The sequence below is a fragment of the Condylostylus longicornis genome, unplaced genomic scaffold (genome assembly GCF_029603195.1).
Source record: "Condylostylus longicornis isolate FDR11 unplaced genomic scaffold, ASM2960319v2 ptg000077l, whole genome shotgun sequence".
Classification (NCBI taxonomy): Eukaryota; Metazoa; Arthropoda; class Insecta; order Diptera; family Dolichopodidae; genus Condylostylus; species Condylostylus longicornis.
This window is the reverse complement of record NW_026578045.1, coordinates 1,095,366-1,116,615: the sequence shown is the minus strand read 5'-3', so window position 1 is coordinate 1,116,615 and position 21,250 is coordinate 1,095,366. Positions and strand designations below refer to the sequence as shown.

Here is a 21,250-nt window from a genome sequence, read left to right as displayed (position 1 = left end):
AATTAAAAAAAAAAAATAAAAAAATTAACAAAACTGGAAAAAAAAATTATTTAATAATTTAATATTAAAATTTAAAAAGATGAAAAAAAAAAATAATAAAAAAAAAACCGACAGATATGAAATGTAAATGTAAAAAGAAAAAATTCAAAGAAATGAATAAAGAAAATTATATATAAAAAACTTATATTGAAATTAAAAAACATAATTAAGTTAAAACAGAAAGGAAAAAAATAAGATAAACAAATTAAATGAGAAAAAAAACAAAAGAAAATTAAAGTAATTAAATTACACCAGAAAAAAAATTATTATTAAAAAAAAAATGAAAATTGATGAAAGAAAAACTTAAACAAACCAAAAAAAAAGTAAAAAAATAAAAAAATTGAAAAATATTAAAAAAATTTTATTGTAAAATGTAAAGTAAAAAAAAAAACTTAAAAAAAAATTATAAAAAAAAAACTTATTAAAAAAAACTCAAAAAAAAAAAAAAGGTTATAAAAATTACGAGAATATTTAAATGATTTTTGTCAAAAATAAAAATAGACAAATAGACTGAAAAGTGAAAAAAAAATGATTTTATTGTGTTTTATTTCATGTAAAATGAATGTATATCCTTTATTTCGTAATATTCTGCTGCTTCTAAAGGAGTGCCGTATATGCCTCAGGTATTTTCCTTTTCTATACAATAATCAATCATATACGTTGATCTCATACATAATTTAACTTCTTGAATTTCGAAAATTCTACAAGAGCGCAAATAGAATGGTGAAGTTCTGAAATGCTAGTAGAATATCCAAATTAAATTTAAAAAGTTCTCTCAAACACAGATCTCTCCAAAGGTAACACACTTAGAACTTATATTTAAAAAGTTTTATGTAACTATTTATTATTTTAGGATTTAGATGCTTCTCAAACACGATTATGAAGAAAATGTCAAGCAAAAGTTTTAAATTTCAAGACCTCTGCCGTAAACTTACCTTAAACAAAAAATTTAAAATAATTTACCAAACCACTTACTACCGTCACATTCTAAACAAATACCAACTTGCACATCTACTAAAATCCATGTCATTAAACATTAATTATTTCATTAAGATAATTCTTATAGATCGAAAATATACTGAAGTTTTTACATTTTATCAAAAAGGATCAAGATATAATTCGAAAATTATATTTGGTACATGGTTTTGTTTGCAAAATAAAAATAAATTTTTATGCTTTATTTAACAGAAAAAAATGTTTACATTTTGAAAAAAAAAATATAAGTATGTAGGTACATAATTATTACACCAAATTGTGCGATATTTAAATATTTTCGCAACTGAGTTTCTTAATACTAATTGCACATAATAATTTGGGAATAATTCTTAAGCCAATTTATTTGTAACATTATCCCAATATTTTTCCATTTGAACTGGTATAAGCTTCTTCTCTTCAATTATCCATACTGAACCATTATCAGTTTTTTGTAATGCACCTATAATACCACGAGCTGCATCAGCTGAACTAAAATAAAATTATTAAAAAATTAAAATTTTAATGACTATTTAAGTAAATATGTATTTTTTAGAATGTTAAAATAATTCGAAAGGGCTTCAAAGCAATTAAAATTAATTTAATACACTAATACCTTTGCTTAGGCATTTTTTCTAATAAACGATATGATTCCGGTTCTAAATCTGGTATTAATACTTTATCTGGAGTATTATTAAATAATGGTGTAATTGTTGCACCTGGGCATACAATAGAAAATTTTATTCCAGTTTTCTCATAAAAATAACCATTCTAAAATAAAATAAAAATATAATTTCGTCTTTTAATGGCTAACACAATATTTTTTTTTTTTTAATTTATATAACAAAATGTATTATGTATATAGAATTATGGAAGTAGTTACTTACTGCTAAGGCTCTTGTAAAGCCAAGTATTGCACATTTAGTAGCTGAATAAACTGGTAATAAAAATAGTGGATCTAATGCAACAACTGATGACATATTACAAATGATACCTCCTTTACCACCATTCTCTTTAGACATATGCTGCATTGCTACAAATGTTGAATTAACAACACCACCCTATATTAAATTTTAATTTCATAAAATTTTTATAATTAATTTCTTATTTATGTGCATATTATGTTTATGTTAAGTAATGTAATATGTTGACAGACTATTGTCATACGATTGTCATTATGCATGTCACCACATAATTTATGACATCACATGCCATATTATCCAAAATATAATTATTGAAATTACGTACATAACAACAATGAATGAATATTACAAATATTACATATAAATGCCAATATATATTTTCAAGTAATACATACAACATTAACATCAATTGTACGTTTAACATCTTTATCATTAAATATTCCAGCAACATTTACAACAATATCCAATGTTTTAAAATTATTCATAATTTCTTTATAAGCATTTTCAATTCCATTTCTATTTGAAACATCCATTCTTATAAATATTAAAATTTGATTTTCGTATTGATTTCTTATATGACAAATTGCTTCTGGATTCTCTGCAATATCAATAATTGCAACTTTCTAAAATTACAAAAAAAAAACTTTTATTAGCTGTGAATTTTGAGAATAAAGCCATCGGTATGGTCAAAACTCAAAACTTTTGTTTAATATGATTTGTTAAATTATAAACTTTAATAAATTGGAGTTGACATTGAAGAGATTAAAATTTAAGTTGCCGTAAGATAGCGTTAGATTTTAATTTAAGTCAAATAAATATTTAAACATAAAAACATTCCTGAAAATTAATATTATTTTATAAATTACCTAAATACATGATTAATAAAATTCCAATATGTTTTTTTTATTGCTTACAAGATATAATATGCATAATATTTATGTATATTTTAAATTACTCTTTGTATATAACAGTAAGAATAATACAAATATTATAAAGAAATACAAAATTATTAAAAATTATATATGTAAAACTTTTTGTGCAATAATAACTAACGCAATATTTATTATAAATGTTTAAAATTATAAAAAAATTAATAATATATTTCATATTCAAAAATAATATCGAATAGAACAATGTATAACACATATTATATTTGATATATAAAACATATTCAAATAAAATTCTTATATTTAAATAAATATGTAGACAAATAAAATTTCTTATGCCAGTTTTTCAGCAATATGATCCCAATATTTATGCATTTTTATTGGATACAATTGTTTATTTTCGATTATCCAAACAGAACCATTTTGACTTTTTTCCAATGATACCATAATGCAACGTGCAACATCAGCTGAACTATAATATAAAATTCCATTTATATTATAAAGTAATGGCTATTCATATTTATATATTATAGTACACTTTAAAAATCAAGTGCATGAAATATCACTGCAAATATAAAATTCATCACATACCTTTGTTTATGTAATCGATCTAAAACACGATATGCTTCATCACCCATTTCTGGATCAATAATTTTTTCTGTAAAATTTGTAAACATTTGTGTAATTGTTGCACCGGGACAAACAACATAAAATTTTATTCCAGTTTTTTCAGTAAAATATCCATTCTAAAAGTAGAAGAAAAAATTAATTAGAACAGAAAAACTAATTATTATATTAAAAATAAAAAATAACTAACGGCTAAAGCTCGTGTAAAACCAAGTACAGCATGTTTAGTACCAGCATAGACTGGCATTAAAAACATTGGATCTAATCCAACAACTGATGACATATTACAAATTATACCACCTTTACCACCTTTTTCAAATGACATATGATCCATGGCTGCTAGTGTAGAATTAATTATACCACCCTATATAAACAAAACAAAATATTTAACTTCTGATATACAACCATAATAATACTCGTAATGATACAAGAAACTTACAATATTAACTTCAATTGTACGTTGTACATCTAAATCATTAAATATTCCAGCAATATTAATAACAATATCAATATGACCAATATTTTTAATTATTTCTTCATATGATGCTTCAATTCCTTTACGATTTGATACATCCATTTTAATAAAAATTAATGATTGAGCTGGATGTTCAGCTCTCATTTTACATAATTCTTCAAGATTTTCGGATATATCAATAATTGCAAGATGCTGAAAATTAATAATTAAATAAATAATTTGAATTAAATTTAAATTATATGTCATTTTTATTATATTTTCATTATATATAGAATTAAATACAAATTAATTATATTAGTTACAATTACATGTATTATATAATATACAGACAACTTAAATGTTAAGAATAAACGTGTACAAACTTAAATGTTAAGAATAAACGTGTAGACTTGCATTCATAAATATATGTATACAAACAATTGGAAACTTCAAAAAAGCACATTTTTGTTAAAAAAAACACACGAATAAATGTATAAGAGTAAGTATAAGTAAACTAAAAGTTTTACTTGAGATTCAATTGTAGAGCCAAGGTTATTTTGTGAAATATAAGAAAGTTTTAATAAGAATCAAATAACCGTAAAATTTCCTTGGTTATTTGATATTTTCTTCAAAGTTAATTCAAATCTAATTTTACATATGCATATAAGGTATAATACAAATAAATAACGTTATATACATGTATACGATTCGCACATTACAATTTTTAAACGTTAAGATCACATAATTTTTTTGATTATCCTAAAAATTCATTACTTTCTAATATTAATTATACATTAAATACAAGAACTTAAATTGTTAATGTATAAATATTAAATATATTTTTAGCCCAGAGTCCTTATTATTGATTTTAAAATATATACTCAAATAATATTTTTGATACAATTCATTCACTTCACGAATTAAATTGAATATTTTTCAATGCACTTTTGAATAAAAAAAAAAACACATTTTATTCAACATTTAGGTTATGTTGTTAATTAATTAATAATTGATGTTTCGTGGTATATTTAATTAATTACTTAAATATTTTTCAATTTTATATATCAAATTAAAATATTTTATAATTTCATGCACCACTTAAAATTAGAACATTTTTATAATCACTTTTAAAATTTTTTTTGTATATATTCAAAAATATAATTAATTTCAGATAAAAAACTCAAATATTATAAAAATTATTTAAATATTTTATATAACTATATTATTAAAACTGTAATTAATAAATAATATATACTTATGTAATTACTAATTATATATAAAAACACTTTAAACTTATTTGTTATTTGATTTAATAATAAAATTTTGGGATACGTGTACATTTGCACCCCAAAAACAATTAGTTTTTTTAATTAACCACAATGTAATCATAAATATACTCTACATATGTATGTATGTATATATTGTATAACAAAATAAAAATTCAAAAATAATTACAGAAGCACCATGATCCAATAATTGTTTTGCAACTTCTAATCCAATACCACTGGAACCACCAGTAACAACAGCATTTTTACCACGAAAAGCCATAGATAACAAACTGTTTTGTTTTTTATTTAAATATTTTAATTTAATATAAAATATGTTTAAAATTCAATTTAAAACTGAACTAAATTTATTGATGTAAAATCAATTTATATATGTATGTACATTGAATGAAATTGATATTTTTATATAAATAGATATTTATTACAATTCTATGTTTAATAATATTGTATATGCATTATATATGTACATAGTATTTGATACTATTATGATTAAAATTGCATTGAAATTAGGTACTTACTTATATATGTATGTGCCATGAAAATATTGTTAATTGCAGAATATATATACATAGGTATATGTATGCACATATACATACATATTATGCAAGTCTAAGACAGAAGTTTCAAATTTCAATATTATAATTTTTTATTTTATGATCCACTAAAATTTTTAAATACAAGTTTTATAGGTTCTATGCAAAACAGACACAATTTTCATTAATAGAATTTTAAAGATGCTTGCAATATTATAATAATTAATACAATGCTTCATTTACTTTACTAAAGATGCACAAATATACATACATATGTACAAAGTTATAATAACAAATATTATAATACAGTAGAAATCGGTTATAGCGAATACTCATATAGGACTAGAGAAAATGAATGTTATAACCGGTATACAAATAAATTATTAAAATATTTGTACATATGTATAACTTACTTTTCAATTTTTATTACTGTTTTATTTACTCTGCAATTTAAAATTTAAATAAAAATAAGATTTAAATTAAAATTACATTTAACACTTTGATAAAAAAAAATTTCTGAAAAAGCAAAAAATTTTTCATCAAAAACTATTTTAATTATTACATAAATAACCAGATGTCGCTGAAGCAAAATCATTTGTTCTTATGTAACCAGTCTCATTTTTATGTAAATAGAGATGTCGCTAAAGTTAAAATACTTGCTATCAATTTTTCCGAACTTCTTATAAAGAAAATTTTTCTATAAATTTAAAAACTTTAAGAATGTTCTAATTTATCGGTAATCAGTACACACCTGCTTACTTTTTATAAACACAAATAAGATTCTATTAAAATTTACATATATATACTCGCTTAACATTTAAAATAATTTTTAACATAATGTAATTTATAAGAAACAAATAATACTATATTGAATGTATTATGCTATGCCATTATACCAGGTGTTTTACATAGAAAATGCATTTGTTATAATATTAAATATGTATATATGTATTTTTATATTATTTATTTATGTTAATTTATATATGCATAGCTACTTATTATTTAGAAAACAAAATCATACATTTCGTTTGTATTCACACATGTATCTGAAAAAATAATTCATGTAATAAAATGTCAATATTAAGAAATTTGATACTAAACTAATATGGTTAGACAATAATGACAGTGACACAGTTACATATATGTATTTAATAAAATATTTAAATCAGTTGATCGAATTTCATATGCAATATAAATGAAATTAACATTATTTAACAAATTAAATATCATTCTCAATAATAATTATTTTAAGCTTTAAAATATTATGCAATTAAATTGTCACAATATCATTGCCATTAAATTGAAAAGCAAGTAATTTTAACATATTTAATAGCATTTTAAAATGTTATTCAGTTTATGTAACTTTAATTCTTTTTTCAATGATTATTTGGAAAAGTTGTGATTTTTCATATTATATATTATGTACATACATGCTTTACGAAAATATATGCATAATATATTAGAAAACGAATATCATTTTAAATATCACCTAGTGTCAAATATTATGTTTGTCTATAATTTTATTTACAAAATATTTTGCAAATTAATTTTATGTAATTCACTTTTTAGTTACACTAAGAATTAGAATAATAACTTATTACAAAATCTTTCATTAAAAGAAATCGGTTACTAAAAAATTTATAATTTAAATATTTAACAATAGATGGAATAAAAACAAAATGTCAAAAACAATTAATTTTGAAGTTTGCAAAATGTACTTAATTTTTAATTACTGGCAATTGGCATCGCGATTCCGGTGTTGATTTCAGTTTTTAGTATAAATTTGTAAATTGTCAGCATCCGATATTCTGTACAAAAATTTGTAAGATATTTATACTTTAAAAAATTAAATTTAAATACATAATAAATATAAGAACATATTCAAAATGCCACCGAATGAGTTAGGAAATGAAGAGGAAGTCGTTAATGAGTTTATGAAAATAATGATAGCGACTGATAATCATTTGGGTTATCTAGAAAGAGATGATATCAGAGGTAAAATTTATTTTTAAGAAATTGAATAGATAAAAAAATATTTAGAATATTCATATGTGCCATAATTTTTAAGGTGATGATAGTTTTGTGGCATTTGAAGAAATTCTTGAATTAGCTGTGGAAAATGATGTTGATTTTATATTACTTGGGGGTGATTTATTCCATGACGCAGTTCCTTCCCAAAACGCTTTATACAAGTATTTTGTTCTTTAAGTATGATTTAGTAAGTTTTCATTTATACTTTTGTAACTTTAAGGTGTATGAGACTTTTAAGGAGAGTAACATTTGGAGACAAACCAATTTCATTGGAATTTTTAAGCGATCAAAGTGTTAATTTCGTAGATGCTCTTAACCAAACTGTGAATTATGAAGATCCTAATTTAAATATATCCATTCCAATATTCTCAATTCATGGTAATCATGATGATCCTAGTGGTTTTGCTGGTTTAAGTTCATTGGATATATTATCTACAAATGGTCTAGTGAACTATTTTGGGAAATCTACTGATTCACAAAAAATTATAATTAACCCTATACTCTTAAAGAAAGGTGAAACACAATTAGCGTTGTACGGTTTAAGTCATATACGAGATGTTAGATTAGCCAGATTGTTTCGTGATTCAAAAGTTGTCATGGAAACTCCACCGGAATCAACCGGCAAATGGTTTAATTTGATGGTTTTACATCAAAATAGAGCAGATCGAGGACCGACAAATTATTTACCAGAAAATATTTTACCTAACTTTTTAGATCTTGTAATATGGGGTCATGAACATGATTGTCGAATTGTCCCAGAAGTTAACGATGAACAGGAATTTTATGTTTGTCAACCGGGATCATCAGTAGCAACTTCTTTATCAGAAGGCGAAGCTAGACCTAAACATTGCGCTATTTTAAAAATATATAAAAGCAAATTTGATATAGAAAGGTTGCCTTTGAAAACTGTTAGACCATTTATCTTTAAATCTATTGATCTCGCCGAGTATATTGAAGAGTATCATCTAGATGAAGGTGGGGCAGAAGAAAAAGTAACAAATTTAGCAAGAAAAATAATTGAAGAAATGATTAACGAATCTCAGGAACAAATTAGTGGCCATCCCAAACAACCTACTTTACCATTAATCAGATTAAGGATGGTGTATACAGATGAGCAACAAATGTTTAATACTATAAGATTTGGTCAGCAATATAATCAAAGAATTGCAAACTCCAATGATTGTGTTTTATTTAAAAGAGGATTCAAAAAATTAAAAGAAAATGATCCTGAATTTGATAAATCTGCTATGGAGAAAATTATGGAAACTGAGGTAAACCAAATTGTGTAAACTTTAAATTTGTTTGTTTTTATAGTGTGTATTTCATAGGACCTTGTTAAAGTTGAGGACATTGTTGAACGATATTTTGAGGAAGCTGATGACCAAAAGAAGCTCCAAATTTTTCCAACAAAAATATTGTCGGAAATGTGTTACAGATTAGCAGAAAGAAACGACATTGATGCTGCCGAGACCATTGTGAAGTAATTATCGTCTTATCTCCGACTTGTAAAATCATATTTTATTGATATGTTAAATTATAACTGTTACAGCCTTTACAAAGAAAAAGCATTATCTCATTTAATGGAAAAGCTTCCAAATGAAGAGGAAACTAAGCAAGAGTTAACTGATTTTAAGGAAAATAAAGCAAATGAAAATTATGAAAGTATTTTAAATTCCTTGGAACAAGGATTAACAAAAAAATTGAAAATTGCGGAAGAAGATGATGTAATCGATGATGATGAAGTTATGTTTGTAAGTGAAAGAGATCCATTAGATGAAACGGACTCTAAAAGAAATACCCGAGCATCTGCAAAAACTACCTCAACACGCGGGAAAGGACGTGGTAAAGCAGCCCCAGCAAGTAAGAAAATGGAGTTAGATGTTAGTACAGTTTCAAAAGTAAGTTATTGATTATTAAATCTTGTTCAATTTTCAAAATTTTTGATTGTTATTTCAGAAAACAACTAAGCCATCACCAAGATCAAAGCAACCCTCAATTAAGGATTCCTTTTCAGATATACCTGAACGTGTACAACCAACACAAAGTCGAACCAGTAGACGTCAACAAGCTAAAAGAGTCATATATGAAATAGAAGATTCTGATTAAGATTTTAAAAATCTTCAAAAAAATTTATATAAAAATATAAGGTCAAAATTTGAATCTTTTATAAATACATACAATAAAAATATACAAACAATAATAAAAGAACATAATATATTAAGAATTCTATTAATTTTTCAATCTTTTCTCCATGTAACTAGAACTTCATCTGTTCTGTATCTTTGCGTAATTGTTGCATGATCCCAATTCATTTTGGTACCGGAACGAAACATTTCTAAACCAGCTTGTGCAATCATTAATCCATTATCGATACAAAAAGATTCATCAGTTGCAAAAAGTTTTCCGCCTCTTTCTTCACACATGATTCGCATCATTTCTTGGAGACGTTCGTTACATCCAACTCCACCAACAATCAAAACCTTTTTTTATTGTTTATTAAGAAATTAAATCTCAATTTTTTTTAATTCATTCAAAATTACCTCATTAGAATTGCAATGTGCCATTGCTCTTTCGGTAGTTTCCACTAACATTGCAAATATAGTTTCTTGTAAAGAAAAACATAGGTCTTCATCAGAATATTTTTCCTCAGACTCCGAAACTCGTTTTTGATTTTTCGGTTTAAACTTATCTGGTACAGCTTCTTTTTCAATAAATGATAATAAACCAGAAAAACTAACATCCATTCCTTTAACCACATATGGTAATTTCATATATTTTTTTCCTTTTTTCGCCATCTGCTCTATATTATAACCCGGACTAGGATCATTTGAAATTTTTATTGCCCTTGCAAACCGATCTAAGCAATTACCTACAGCTATATCAATAGTTTCTCCAAAAATTCTGTATCGTTGATTCGAATAAGCGATTATTTGCGTATTACCACCGCTAACATATAAAACAGTTGGATTGTCAGCTTTCGTAATATAACGCCCCATTTCAATATGCCCTATACAGTGATTTACTCCTAATATTGGTTTATTCCAAATTTGAGCAATTGTTCGTGCTACAATTGCTACAGTCAGTAAAGGTGGTGCCATTCCAGGACCCTTCGTATAACAAATCACATCAATTTCTTCTGGTTCAATGTTAGCAACTTTAAGAGCTTGTTTTATTAAGCCTAATATTTTAGATCTATGATGCTGTGCAGTTTCTTTTGGTAAGAAACCTTCACCCGGTGGTGTTATATACGTTTCTCTTACATTAGCTAATATATCACCGTCTTTCATAATACCAACACCAATTTTATTGGCACTTCCTTCAAGGCCCATTGCTATAACCATTTTTGTTTTTTTGTATTATATTTTAAGCTATATGATTACAATGTATATTTAAGAATAATTTTTAAAAATAAAAATATAAATAAGTTATTTTAATTTAAACTTCAAAAATGAATTGTAAACAAAGTTTTTAGGAATAACATAACCTTGAAAGGAAACGAGACTGATCTAATCTATATTCGAGTACATGGCACATACGAATTTCGATTACTTATAGTAGGTACTTGGTACCAAATGTAATTTAAGTTCTTATCAGCATGATTCCAAGTTTTTTACTAATTTTCTGAAACATTTCTTTTTTTATTTAAAAAAATTCACTGGAAAATAGTAATCATAAGTTATTGTAAACAGCAAAAATAATTGAAATTAAAACAGATCAATTACATAAGTTATAATGTATTGTGTAATGCCAACGAAATACTAAAAATAAAGAAACAAAAACTTTCTGAAAATTGATTTTTGAAATATTTTAATATGTCATGATTAGACAAAAATTGTTGCTTGTGCGGACACTGTATTATTTAATTTTTTGACAGTGAAGTGTATAGTATCTAATTTGTTAAGTCGTAAAAAATATTAAACAATATTTGTAGCAACCAACAATTTAACAATATTAAAAATTCTGTTCAATCAAAAAGTTAAACATTAGAAATTACTTTAATTATGGAAACTGAAGAATCTCATACTGATAGCCCACCAATGTCTCGTTTATTCATAATATGCGGGAAAAGGTAAAAACAAATACATATTGAATTTTTCATATTAAATTTGTTTTATATTTAGCACTACGGAAGAAGCAATTAGGAAGGAATTTTCAAAATTTGGTAATATTCATAATATATGGTTAGTTAAAGACAAGAACACTGGTGAAAATAAAGGAATAGCATATGTTAAATTCATAAAAACAAGTGATGCTGCTGGTAAAACATAAATACATATATTAAAAAATTATCAAAAGGGATTAATAATTTCAATTTAATTAAGCTGCTTTGGAAGAAATGAATGGAAAAACAATAGCAGAAAGTGAAAAACCTCTTAAAGTTTTTGTAGCATCAAGTCGGGGTTCAGGAACGTCGAGAAAAGATAATGATGAAGAAAGATATTTAAGACTGTTTATTTTAGTTGGAAAATCTGTTACAAAAAACGAAATAATTGAAGAATTCAGCAAACATGGTGAAATTGATTCAGTTGTCATAGTAAAAGATAAAAAAACAAAAGAGTCAAAAGGTGTAGCGTATGTTAAATACAAAAAGTTTGTTAAGAATTTTCTAAAAAAAATTATTTGAATATTAATATGGATTTTTGTGCAGGTTTCTTGGAGCTGCATTAGCTTTTGAAAACTCCCCACAAAAATATAAGGCTGTATTTGCCACACCAAGACCAACAGATGAAGAAAATTATAAAAGTCGTGATGAGTCGGTTAAAAGACCAAGAGTAGATGATAATTCAAGAGATATAAAAACTGGAATTAAAAAATTTGAAAATGTTGAACATCCCACCATCACTTTCGCTGATTTATTAAAATCAAAACAAAAAAATGCAAGCCCTGCAACTCTTGAAGTAATATCTAGTAATTTATTAAATCAAGATCAACTTTGGCGTTTATTCGATGTAATACCTGGCTTAGATTATTGTCAAATAGTGGAAGGATGTATAAAATTGAAATGTCTATAATTTTATAAAAATAATTATTTAATTGTTTTAATTAGGTGGACCAAAAGATCAAAGCGTAACAGTTGTTTATACAAATTCAGAGTCGGCGCAATATGCAAAAGAAAAATTACATGGTTTAGAATATCCACCAGGTCAACGATTGATTGTTCGTATTCTTTCAAAGGACTCCCATGATATAAAATCTTATGATAGTAAAAATATTTTATATTCTAAATTTATATTAAATTTTTTAATATTTAATAATCATTTTAGATCAACTTTCAAAAGATTGGTTTTGTAATGTAAAACTTCAATCACCTAAACCAATTCTAGATCCTGATGCATACTGTGCAGCACGTTGTTTTATAGTTTTATCTTCGGTAACATATTCAATACATATTTTATTTATTTATACATTTTCATACAAAATTAATTTCAGACCGTACCAATACCGATTTTAAAAAATGTTTTTTGTACGTTTGGATCTTTAATTAGTGTATATATGATACATAACAAAAACTGCGGTTATGTTAAGTATGGGAGTGCAAAAAGTGCTGAATTAGCTATTAAAACTTTAAATGATGCGGAAATATGTGGTGTTAAAATAAAAGTAAATTGTTAATAATATATGTAAATGAAATATTTTTTTAAATTAACTTTTTGGAAATTTTTTATTATTGTAGGTAATGGTAGCCGACGCACCTAGAGACTCAAATGTAGGTTTTAAAGGTAATTAAAAGATTACTGGAAGTTGAAGAATAAGATTTCTGGCATCAAAAGTTGTAAGTATATTTATATCTTATATAAAATAAAATTTTTTTATTTTTTTCTATTACTTTTTATTCATTGAAAACAAAATACGACAAATTTTCAAATTTTGATTTACTATATTCACAGAACAAAAACATAAACGATATAATTTAATTTACTTAAGACACAATGGAACTTTGACTTCAGCAACCGATTACAGAATATATAATGTATATATATGTACATGTAAAAAGAAATTTAATTGAAATAAACTATAGGACAGTACCTACTAAATAACTTAAGTTTAACTAAAAAATAAAAATTTGTGTACACATAATCAAACGAAAACAAAAACAAATAAGAATCGTTTAACAAAATAAAAAAAAAGTACAAAAATGATACTTTCTGAAACAGCACTGTTTTCCAAACTCGACAAGTGCACCAGATTTTACGACAGACAATTTTACATTTTTTACAAAGCATTTTTTTTATTACATACATTTTACTTTTAAGATTATTTATTTAAAATCAAATATTCTTTTATATTAATATTACACTAATTTCTTCATACTCTGGAAATATTCGTCTAATTGCAATTTGTATTAAAAAAATAAAAATTAATAAAAAATTAATTTTCTGAATTAAAACTTGAATGTATTTGTTTTTATTTCAAGAATTTTATAAAAATTATACTAGGTTTTTATTGTACAAAACAATAAAGTGTATTAAAAAATATACGAAAAATGTATATTTTAAACGTTTTTCTTTTCAATTATTTATTTATTTATTTATTAATATCATGCAACGATTACACAGTGTATTATGATTTTCTAAAGGAAATCTTCTACATCTAGGACATAAAGTTGAATCAATTTGTTTTAAAGTAAATTCCAAATTTCCACTTTTACTTAAATTTAAATTAATGCTTGACAATTGCAGAATTTCACATAATTCTGAAGAATTGTCAGGTTCACATAAAACTGGATGCAAACACTAAAAAAAACGAGTAAAAAATAATTATTATTATTCCAGGAATTTAATTTATTTAATTGAAAAAAAGTGAAATAAAATTTTCACCTGTATCAATTTTATTTCTTCAGCGTTACAAAACAATTCACATTGTAGGGTCCATGTATTAACATCTTTCACATGTTTATATATATTTTTTTTTAATTCAAATATAAAATTTATTAAATTTTCTATTTCGTTTGATTTCCATTCTTCTCTCATTATAATATTGTTTTCAAAAAATGATGTTTTATCTAACATGATAAATATAAAATATAATTAAGATAAAATCAGATGCTGTAAAAAGATTTTTTACCATAATAGCTCCAACTTTCTTCTATAGTAAATGGAATAATTGGCCATAACATTTTACATAATACTTCATAACATTGTTTTAGAACATATTTTATTTGATTACGATCATCATTTGTTCCACAATATAATCGATCTTTTATTATGTGCAAATAAATTGCTGACAATTGATTTGTTATAAAATATTGTAACGTTGCTATTACCCGATTATATTCATAGGCATTGTAATAACTTGTAACCTAAAAAAAATTAATTTATATTCATATTATTATAATTAATTCATACAAATAGGAATATTTCTATTTAAAATAATCTACGTACACATATAAATATATACAATTTTACTTACTTCATTACCAAATTTATGTAATTCATTTAACATAAATTTATCTAAATAGCAAAGCTTAGAATTGACATCAAGTTTAATATTATCAAGTGAAAATTTTGAATTATCACCTAAAGCACCATTTAAATATCTTAATATAGATCTAATTTTCGCAACATTTTCAGCAGAACTTTTAAGTAAAGTTTCGCTAACTGTTATTGATGTATTCTGTGTTCCATGCGAAGCCACCCACCATCTATTTAAATAATATATAAAATTCATTAAAAGTTCGTTATTTCTAAAACAAAAGAAATTACCTTAGAGTGTCTGTACCATATTTTGTTATAATATTTTTCGGAGAAATTATATTACCTAATGACTTAGACATTTTATGTCCTTTTTCATCAACTGTAAAGCCATGAACAAAAATTGATCTAGAAACGAAACTATTGTTGTGACACACAAAAAGAAGTTATATTTATAATTACTTATAAGGAGCATATTCTCTTAAGCCAACACTTGTTAAAAGAGATGATTGAAACCAACCAGTGAATTGATCATATCCTTCTAAATACATGTCAGCAATTTTGTTACCTTCTAGTGCACTAAACCAAGTAATACCAGAATCAAACCAAATATCAAATATATCGTGACTTTTTTCCAAATCGTCAGCATTTAAATTTAATTCTTTAAGTAATTGTTCACTCAAAATATCTTTAGTATCTTTTGTCCACCAAAAATCAATATTTTTATCTTTAGCAATTGTATCACATATTTTTCCGATAATTTTCCTATTCAGAAACATTTTATTTAAAAGTTGATAAAAAATCAGTTAAAAATTTTCTTACTCATTGATAATAATTTCTCCTGAATTTTTATTATAAAATACAGGTATGGGAACACCCCAAACCCTTTGTCGCGAAATACACCAATAGGGACGTTTCATAACTTGAGTTGTTAAAGCTCGTCTGTATTGTTCAGCGTTGATTTTTGGATAAAAATGCACTTTTTCGATCTACAATGAAATTATTTTTTTTTATTTTTTAAATAAAATGTATATATTTTTAGATATAGTAAGGCACCTCTTTTATGGCTTTTTCTTTTAATTTTTCTGTATTCATGAACCACTGCTCACTTGATTTAATAATAACTGGTTTTTTCGTTCTCCAATCGATGGGATATGAATGTATTATTTTTCCGCTAAATAATATATTCTCGTGTAAATAGTCAATTACCAATTTATCCCCTTCATCAAGAACATGTTTCCCTATAAGAAATTTTGGAGCTTCATCTGTATATTTTCCAGAGTCATCAATGAAATTTTTCTAATAATTTTTATTAGATAAGACAAACAAATTTTTCAAATTTTAATGGGGCGCTTACTATTTTGATTTGGTTTTGCAGTCCGATTAAGAAATCGTCATGTCCATGAGCTGGAGCAGTATGTACCAAACCTGTGCCTTTAAAGTCTGTTACATGTTCACCTGGTAAAAATGGTAGCTCGCAGTTTACTTCGACAGGATGAAAGTATGTACAGCCATTTAAAGCGCTTCCTTTTATAGTCAATTAATTATTATATTATATTTTTTAATAAAATTCAATTTAGGACAATGTTGACTGTTTATCTTACCTAGTATTTCATCTTTAATTTCCAAATTCAAACTTGTCATTATTTTGAATTGTTCTATCAAATTAGTTGCTATTAAATATAATTTATCTTCGCCGTCACTAAAGCTACATATACTATACTTCAAATTTGGATTGAAACAAATTGCTTGATTTGAAGGCAAAGTCCACGGAGTTGTTGTCCAAATTAAAGCAAACAAATTTTTAGACAATTTAACCTTAAGGTCTTTTGGCAACTCATTAACTTTTAAACTCAAAATTATTGATGGACTTTCGAAGTTTGAGTCATATTCTAGCTCCGCCTCTGCCAAAGCTGTTCTGAAAAAATAGGAAACAACTGAATGCATATTTATACTTATAATAATTAAGATAAATAATTTTTCAAATAAGTATAGTAATTTAGTACCTTGAAGAAGGCGACCAAAAAACTGGCTTCATATCACGAAAAACTAAATTTTTTTCATAGAATTTCAAAAACACTTTTAATTGATTTTCTATAAACTGAGGATTTAAAGTTTTATATAAGTTATTTGGATTATTCCAATCTGCCGTTACTCCCCAGGATTTAAATTCAGATTTTTGTTTCTCTATTGTCTGCAATGCAAATTTACGTGCTGAATAGAAAACAGTAACTTTAAATAATTATAATAAAAAATTAAAATAACTTTTTTTTTTTACAATTTTCTCTAATTTTAATTTGACTACATTTTGAATCTCCTTTAAGCGCTTTAAGCTCAATTGGCAGTCCATGACAATCCCACCCAGCTATATAATGAACAGATTTGTCATTACTTATATTTTGTTTAATTGTAATATCTTTCAATATCTAAAGAAAAACGAAATAATTTAGCAAAATATGGGAATAATATATGATTAAAATTTTAACCTTATTTACTGCATGCCCCATATGAAGATCTCCATTAGCATATGGTGGACCATCATGCAAAACAAAATTTGGTTTCGATTTGTGTTCTTGTTGGTAATTATATAATAGAGCGAGTTTTTTCTAAAAAGTAAAAATTAATATAAAAATTATTTTAATTTAAAATTTTTACCTCAATAATAGATTTTTCAACCTCGTTTCTAATAGCTGCCGATAACCTTGTTGGAAATTTAGTTTTTGGTAAGTTTATCGTATCTGTATATTTTACAACTTTTACGTTCTTAATAGATGAATAAAATTTTAAATTATTTTTATTTATAAATATTTTACTAAACTTAGAGAAAGTCATTTGTTTTGATATTTTGAATAATTTTAACCGGTTGAATAATATTACAATAAAAAATAACCAGATATTTTATTATAATTTGACATATCTCATCTGTTTATATTTTGTTTATAACATCAGTTTGTCTGCCTAGAGCAGAACTATCCTAAGTCCATTTTTTTTTTAAATTTGTTTTTTAAAATATATAATGTCAGTTGTGTTATTTTTTTCAAAGCAAAAATAACTGAATTCCAAAAAATAAAAAATAGTCGACCCATAGTTTATATAATTAGTCATAGCTTTTACACCTTTACATCACCGCTACATATTTTCTCGAACACAAAGCCATGTTACGAGACCGAATTAAATTTTAACTTGGTACAAAATAATAAAATCAAATATATCTAATTTAGTTATTTTTTAATTAAGCCATTTTAAAATAATAGCTTCCAGGCTTATTCTCAAATTTCACCGTGAAAGAACCTAAACATGTTAAAGATTCTTCTGAAAGTATCGAATTTTTTCTGTATCGTATCTTTTTTTGAAATATTTTTAATTGAATGTGCCCATCACTAGCCACTCACAGCTGATTTGTTTATATTTATTCTAAATTAGAAAATTTAATAATTTTTGGTTTTATGTTTAAAATTTTTAAATTAATAAGACAATTAGTGTTTATTAATTAAAAACCCTTTCAACTAATTGATTTTTTATACCTAAAATATTAATTAAATATTTACAAAAAAAAAAAAAATGAGTTGTTTCGTAAAAAATTGTGGAAATTATCCATATAAAAAGTCGATAAGAAATATGAGATTTTTTAGGTTTCCTTCGGACAAAAGTTTATTTAGAAAATGGGTAAAAGCATGTGGGATTGAAGTAAATGAACGTCAGGATAATATGCGCGTATGCCAAAATCATTTTGCAGATGAGGATTACAGATTACAGGATATTCTTTTAAAAACAGACTTAATGAAAAGGCGACTAAAACCGGGAGCCGTACCGTCGAAAAATTTACCACCTCGAATAAATAGTATTGAATCACGGGAGGAGTGTAATCATGAATTAAAAGGAGAAACAGAACACATAGCAATTGAATGTAAATTCTTATATTTTGATAAAATCCTAAAAGTAAAACTTCATTTTAATCTTAAACAAAATTATTTAAAAGAAAATTGATTTAAATACTTTTAATAGAACTCATCGTTTAAATGAACCCGAAAAACTTACATTTTACTTATTTATTTAAAGAAAATAGCAATTATCATACATAAATTTAAGGTATTTCATGAAAAATGAACAAATTTAAATTTCAATTACTTTTGTTTATATTTTGTTTTCATCTAAAATTCTTGTTGTCATGAGAAATATTTTTTGACATAGTGAAAAAAAATCATCAGAAATATGTCAAGGGTTGTGTTGATCAATTTTTTATTGAATAAAGTAAAAGTATTTCGCTTTGGTTAGTACAATTTACGAATAAAGTAGTTTACAAGTTGAGAACACAACAAGAGCGGCGCCGGTGGTAGGATATCCCAAATTCCTATTTCACCGTTGGTGGTTTTTTGACATATGTTTCAAAATGTGCATGACATTTAATGCAAATATAATAAAATTGTTTGCAAAATACTAAACACTTGGTTTTTCCGCTGTTGTTATATGTTAAAGGAAATCATCCACCGCTTCCGATAACGCAATTGTTGCTATGAGCACTTTAATTCTATTTTTACAACAATTATACATTCCGATCAAGAAATAAGAATAGGCTTTTCCAAGTCAAAAAAAAAACTACTTTTTATAAAATTGAAATTGTAGCATGAATTTATACTTCACACTTTTACAAATAATAAATATACATTTGCCTTTAAGATTTCAATATTTTTATATTTTTAGCAAATAGTTGTGAAACAATATGTTGTGTAAAATCTTGTTTTAGCACAAAAAAATGTGGAAAAATAAGTTTTTTTAAGTAATTAAATAAAAAGTGATACATTTTAAGAAATATATGTAATAAGTGATCTTTATTTTAACAGATTTCCTGAAGATGTAAATCGTAAGCAAGAATGGGAAAAATTATTGAAACTTGAAAATGATTTAGCTAACGAAATGGAAATATGTTCTATGCATTTCAAAAAAAAATATTTAATTGAAGAAGGGGAACATTTAACATTGTCAGAAGATGCAATACCTACAATACGCGTAGGTCCACCAGTAAGCCTACATACTTACATATATACTACAAGTAGAAAATTACAGTATATTATTTGAGAATTTTTTTTTTTTAATAATTAGATAACCGAAAAAATTGAGAAAGGTATTAAATTGCCGGAATCAAAGAAAAAAATTCAACAACCTTCTAAAATGCAAAAACCTTATAAAATGCCTATAATGTTTGTTTCTTGTTCAACTGTAAGTTTAAGTTAATATAGCACAAGTGTCTACCTACAAAAAAAAACTTAAATATAATTATTAATTTGAATAAATAGTTAGGTGAAGAAAATGACGAAGACGACGAAAATATTGGCTTGTTGTCATTGAAGAATAAAATTTTACAACAATCTGGAAAATTTAAAAATAGTAATGCACCATTAAAATTAAAGAAAACTTTGGAATTAACATCTGAAACAAAAACCAATTCTCCGCTAACAGAGTATATAACGTCTACAGCATTTGTTTTTGGTTCAAACGTAAGTTTCAAATTGCAAGGGGAAAAAAATTAAATCATTTACACATGAAAATTATCAATACTTAGCTATCCCACCGCCTCTGATTTTTTTTATGTCAATGAATACTGCAAAGCTTTAAAAACTATGAAAAATTAATGCCGAATTTATAAACGTTTGTAAATTTTTGGATTTAATTTTCGAAAATTTTTTGTATACAAAAATTATGTCAAAAAATTTAAATATTATTTTTATTCGAATGAATAGGTGGATGAAAATGATGAGAAACATATGAGTTGCCCTACGGCATCAGACGTGGAAACCCAGCCACTCTCCAAAAAATTCAAACCTAATCAAACCACATTAAAACAATGTTTGGAATCAAGTTCCGACACAGATGATTATTCCTCACCAATAAAAAATTCAAGGCGAAAAGCTAAATTAAAAGTTTTAAAAAAAGCTTTTTTAAAAATAACAAAATCTAACATGACATTACTGAAACTAGTTCGCAAAAGTAATGAAAGGACTCGCAAGAAAAATAAAAAAATTTTGAAATTAAAAAACAAAATTTCAGAGTTGAATGCACAGTCAAAAGAAGTAATTAAAGAAGGCTGT

General features: G+C 24.9%; 6 protein-coding genes across 9 annotated transcripts; 3 read left to right on the top strand and 3 right to left on the bottom strand.

Annotated features, from left to right (window-relative positions):
* Positions 1–1,165: 1,165 nt before the first annotated feature.
* On the bottom strand, positions 1,166–5,545 carry LOC129612741 (fat body protein 2). Its single transcript, XM_055526501.1, has 9 exons — positions 5,358–5,545; positions 3,888–4,115; positions 3,639–3,812; positions 3,413–3,567; positions 3,161–3,293; positions 2,330–2,557; positions 1,899–2,072; positions 1,628–1,782; positions 1,166–1,503 (listed from the first exon to the last, which is right to left on the bottom strand). The coding sequence occupies exons 1-9, from the start codon at positions 5,448–5,450 to the stop codon at positions 1,365–1,367; spliced, it is 1,479 nt and encodes a 492-aa protein (XP_055382476.1). The 5' UTR covers positions 5,451–5,545; the 3' UTR covers positions 1,166–1,364.
* A 1,883-nt stretch (positions 5,546–7,428) lies between these two features.
* Positions 7,429–9,989, top strand: LOC129612901 (double-strand break repair protein MRE11). Its single transcript, XM_055526727.1, has 6 exons — positions 7,429–7,716; positions 7,790–7,913; positions 7,973–9,023; positions 9,081–9,232; positions 9,302–9,650; positions 9,709–9,989. Exons 1-6 carry the CDS (start codon positions 7,608–7,610, stop codon positions 9,856–9,858), a joined length of 1,935 nt encoding a protein of 644 aa, XP_055382702.1. The 5' UTR covers positions 7,429–7,607; the 3' UTR covers positions 9,859–9,989.
* LOC129612902 (probable tRNA N6-adenosine threonylcarbamoyltransferase) lies at positions 9,896–11,230 on the bottom strand. Its single transcript, XM_055526729.1, has 2 exons — positions 10,293–11,230; positions 9,896–10,232 (listed from the first exon to the last, which is right to left on the bottom strand). Exons 1-2 carry the CDS (start codon positions 11,091–11,093, stop codon positions 9,990–9,992), a joined length of 1,044 nt encoding a protein of 347 aa, XP_055382704.1. The 5' UTR covers positions 11,094–11,230; the 3' UTR covers positions 9,896–9,989.
* A 402-nt stretch (positions 11,231–11,632) lies between these two features.
* Positions 11,633–13,525, top strand: LOC129612862 (RNA-binding protein 45). Its single transcript, XM_055526654.1, has 8 exons — positions 11,633–11,821; positions 11,874–12,010; positions 12,075–12,342; positions 12,401–12,741; positions 12,800–12,955; positions 13,017–13,123; positions 13,183–13,353; positions 13,427–13,525. The coding sequence occupies exons 1-8, from the start codon at positions 11,754–11,756 to the stop codon at positions 13,478–13,480; spliced, it is 1,302 nt and encodes a 433-aa protein (XP_055382629.1). The 5' UTR covers positions 11,633–11,753; the 3' UTR covers positions 13,481–13,525.
* Positions 13,526–14,195: 670 nt separating this feature from the next.
* Positions 14,196–18,043, bottom strand: LOC129612857 (isoleucine--tRNA ligase, mitochondrial). 3 transcript variants are annotated; one of them, XM_055526643.1, is made up of 14 exons: positions 17,820–18,043; positions 17,651–17,770; positions 17,443–17,590; positions 17,171–17,378; positions 16,769–17,082; positions 16,522–16,691; positions 16,221–16,463; positions 15,987–16,153; positions 15,627–15,929; positions 15,456–15,572; positions 15,163–15,394; positions 14,818–15,052; positions 14,571–14,755; positions 14,196–14,486 (listed from the first exon to the last, which is right to left on the bottom strand). In XM_055526643.1, the coding sequence occupies exons 1-14, from the start codon at positions 17,994–17,996 to the stop codon at positions 14,274–14,276; spliced, it is 2,832 nt and encodes a 943-aa protein (XP_055382618.1). In that variant the 5' UTR covers positions 17,997–18,043; the 3' UTR covers positions 14,196–14,273. The 3 variants fall into 3 exon arrangements, with proteins under 3 accessions (XP_055382618.1, XP_055382619.1, XP_055382620.1); XM_055526644.1 differs by having other exon boundaries at positions 17,171–17,396; positions 17,470–17,590; XM_055526645.1 differs by lacking the exon at positions 17,820–18,043 and having other exon boundaries at positions 17,171–17,358; positions 17,470–17,590.
* A 613-nt stretch (positions 18,044–18,656) lies between these two features.
* LOC129612781 (uncharacterized) lies at positions 18,657–21,011 on the top strand. 2 transcript variants are annotated; one of them, XR_008697275.1, is made up of 6 exons: positions 18,657–19,071; positions 19,866–19,941; positions 20,006–20,183; positions 20,265–20,381; positions 20,459–20,810; positions 20,903–20,994. XR_008697275.1 is itself a non-coding variant. In XM_055526546.1 (5 exons), exons 1-5 carry the CDS (start codon positions 18,726–18,728, stop codon positions 20,690–20,692), a joined length of 951 nt encoding a protein of 316 aa, XP_055382521.1. In that variant the 5' UTR covers positions 18,657–18,725; the 3' UTR covers positions 20,693–21,011. The 2 variants fall into 2 exon arrangements, 1 of the variants encoding a protein (XP_055382521.1); XM_055526546.1 differs by having other exon boundaries at positions 20,459–21,011.
* The last annotated feature ends 239 nt before the right edge of the window (positions 21,012–21,250 follow it).

Excerpts from the sequence above, each read along its gene's own strand:
- LOC129612741 (XM_055526501.1), bottom strand. The coding sequence starts at position 5,450 with ATGGCTTTTCGTGGTAAAAATGCTGTTGTTACTGGTGGTTCCAGTGGT. Across the intron at positions 1,783-1,898 it reads GCTTTACAAGAGCCTTAGCA|AATGGTTATTTTTATGAGAA; the intron begins GTAAGTAACTAC and ends ATTTTATTTTAG. Across the intron at positions 1,504-1,627 it reads GAAAAAATGCCTAAGCAAAG|TTCAGCTGATGCAGCTCGTG; the intron begins GTATTAGTGTAT and ends ATTTTATTTTAG.
- LOC129612901 (XM_055526727.1), top strand. The coding sequence starts at position 7,608 with ATGCCACCGAATGAGTTAGGAAATGAAGAGGAAGTCGTTAATGAGTTT. Across the intron at positions 7,914-7,972 it reads TCCCAAAACGCTTTATACAA|GTGTATGAGACTTTTAAGGA; the intron begins GTATTTTGTTCT and ends TGTAACTTTAAG. Across the intron at positions 9,024-9,080 it reads AGAAAATTATGGAAACTGAG|GACCTTGTTAAAGTTGAGGA; the intron begins GTAAACCAAATT and ends TGTATTTCATAG.
- LOC129612902 (XM_055526729.1), bottom strand. The coding sequence starts at position 11,093 with ATGGTTATAGCAATGGGCCTTGAAGGAAGTGCCAATAAAATTGGTGTT. Across the intron at positions 10,233-10,292 it reads CACATTGCAATTCTAATGAG|GTTTTGATTGTTGGTGGAGT; the intron begins GTAATTTTGAAT and ends CAATAAAAAAAG.
- LOC129612862 (XM_055526654.1), top strand. The coding sequence starts at position 11,754 with ATGGAAACTGAAGAATCTCATACTGATAGCCCACCAATGTCTCGTTTA. Across the intron at positions 11,822-11,873 it reads TTCATAATATGCGGGAAAAG|CACTACGGAAGAAGCAATTA; the intron begins GTAAAAACAAAT and ends TTTTATATTTAG. Across the intron at positions 12,343-12,400 it reads GCGTATGTTAAATACAAAAA|GTTTCTTGGAGCTGCATTAG; the intron begins GTTTGTTAAGAA and ends ATTTTTGTGCAG.
- LOC129612857 (XM_055526643.1), bottom strand. The coding sequence starts at position 17,996 with ATGACTTTCTCTAAGTTTAGTAAAATATTTATAAATAAAAATAATTTA. Across the intron at positions 17,379-17,442 it reads AATTAAAATTAGAGAAAATT|CACGTAAATTTGCATTGCAG; the intron begins GTAAAAAAAAAA and ends TTTTCTATTCAG. Across the intron at positions 16,154-16,220 it reads AAGAAAAAGCCATAAAAGAG|ATCGAAAAAGTGCATTTTTA; the intron begins GTGCCTTACTAT and ends ATTTCATTGTAG.
- LOC129612781 (XM_055526546.1), top strand. The coding sequence starts at position 18,726 with ATGAGTTGTTTCGTAAAAAATTGTGGAAATTATCCATATAAAAAGTCG. Across the intron at positions 19,072-19,865 it reads AGAACACATAGCAATTGAAT|CAAATAGTTGTGAAACAATA; the intron begins GTAAATTCTTAT and ends TTATATTTTTAG. Across the intron at positions 20,184-20,264 it reads CAATACGCGTAGGTCCACCA|ATAACCGAAAAAATTGAGAA; the intron begins GTAAGCCTACAT and ends TTTAATAATTAG.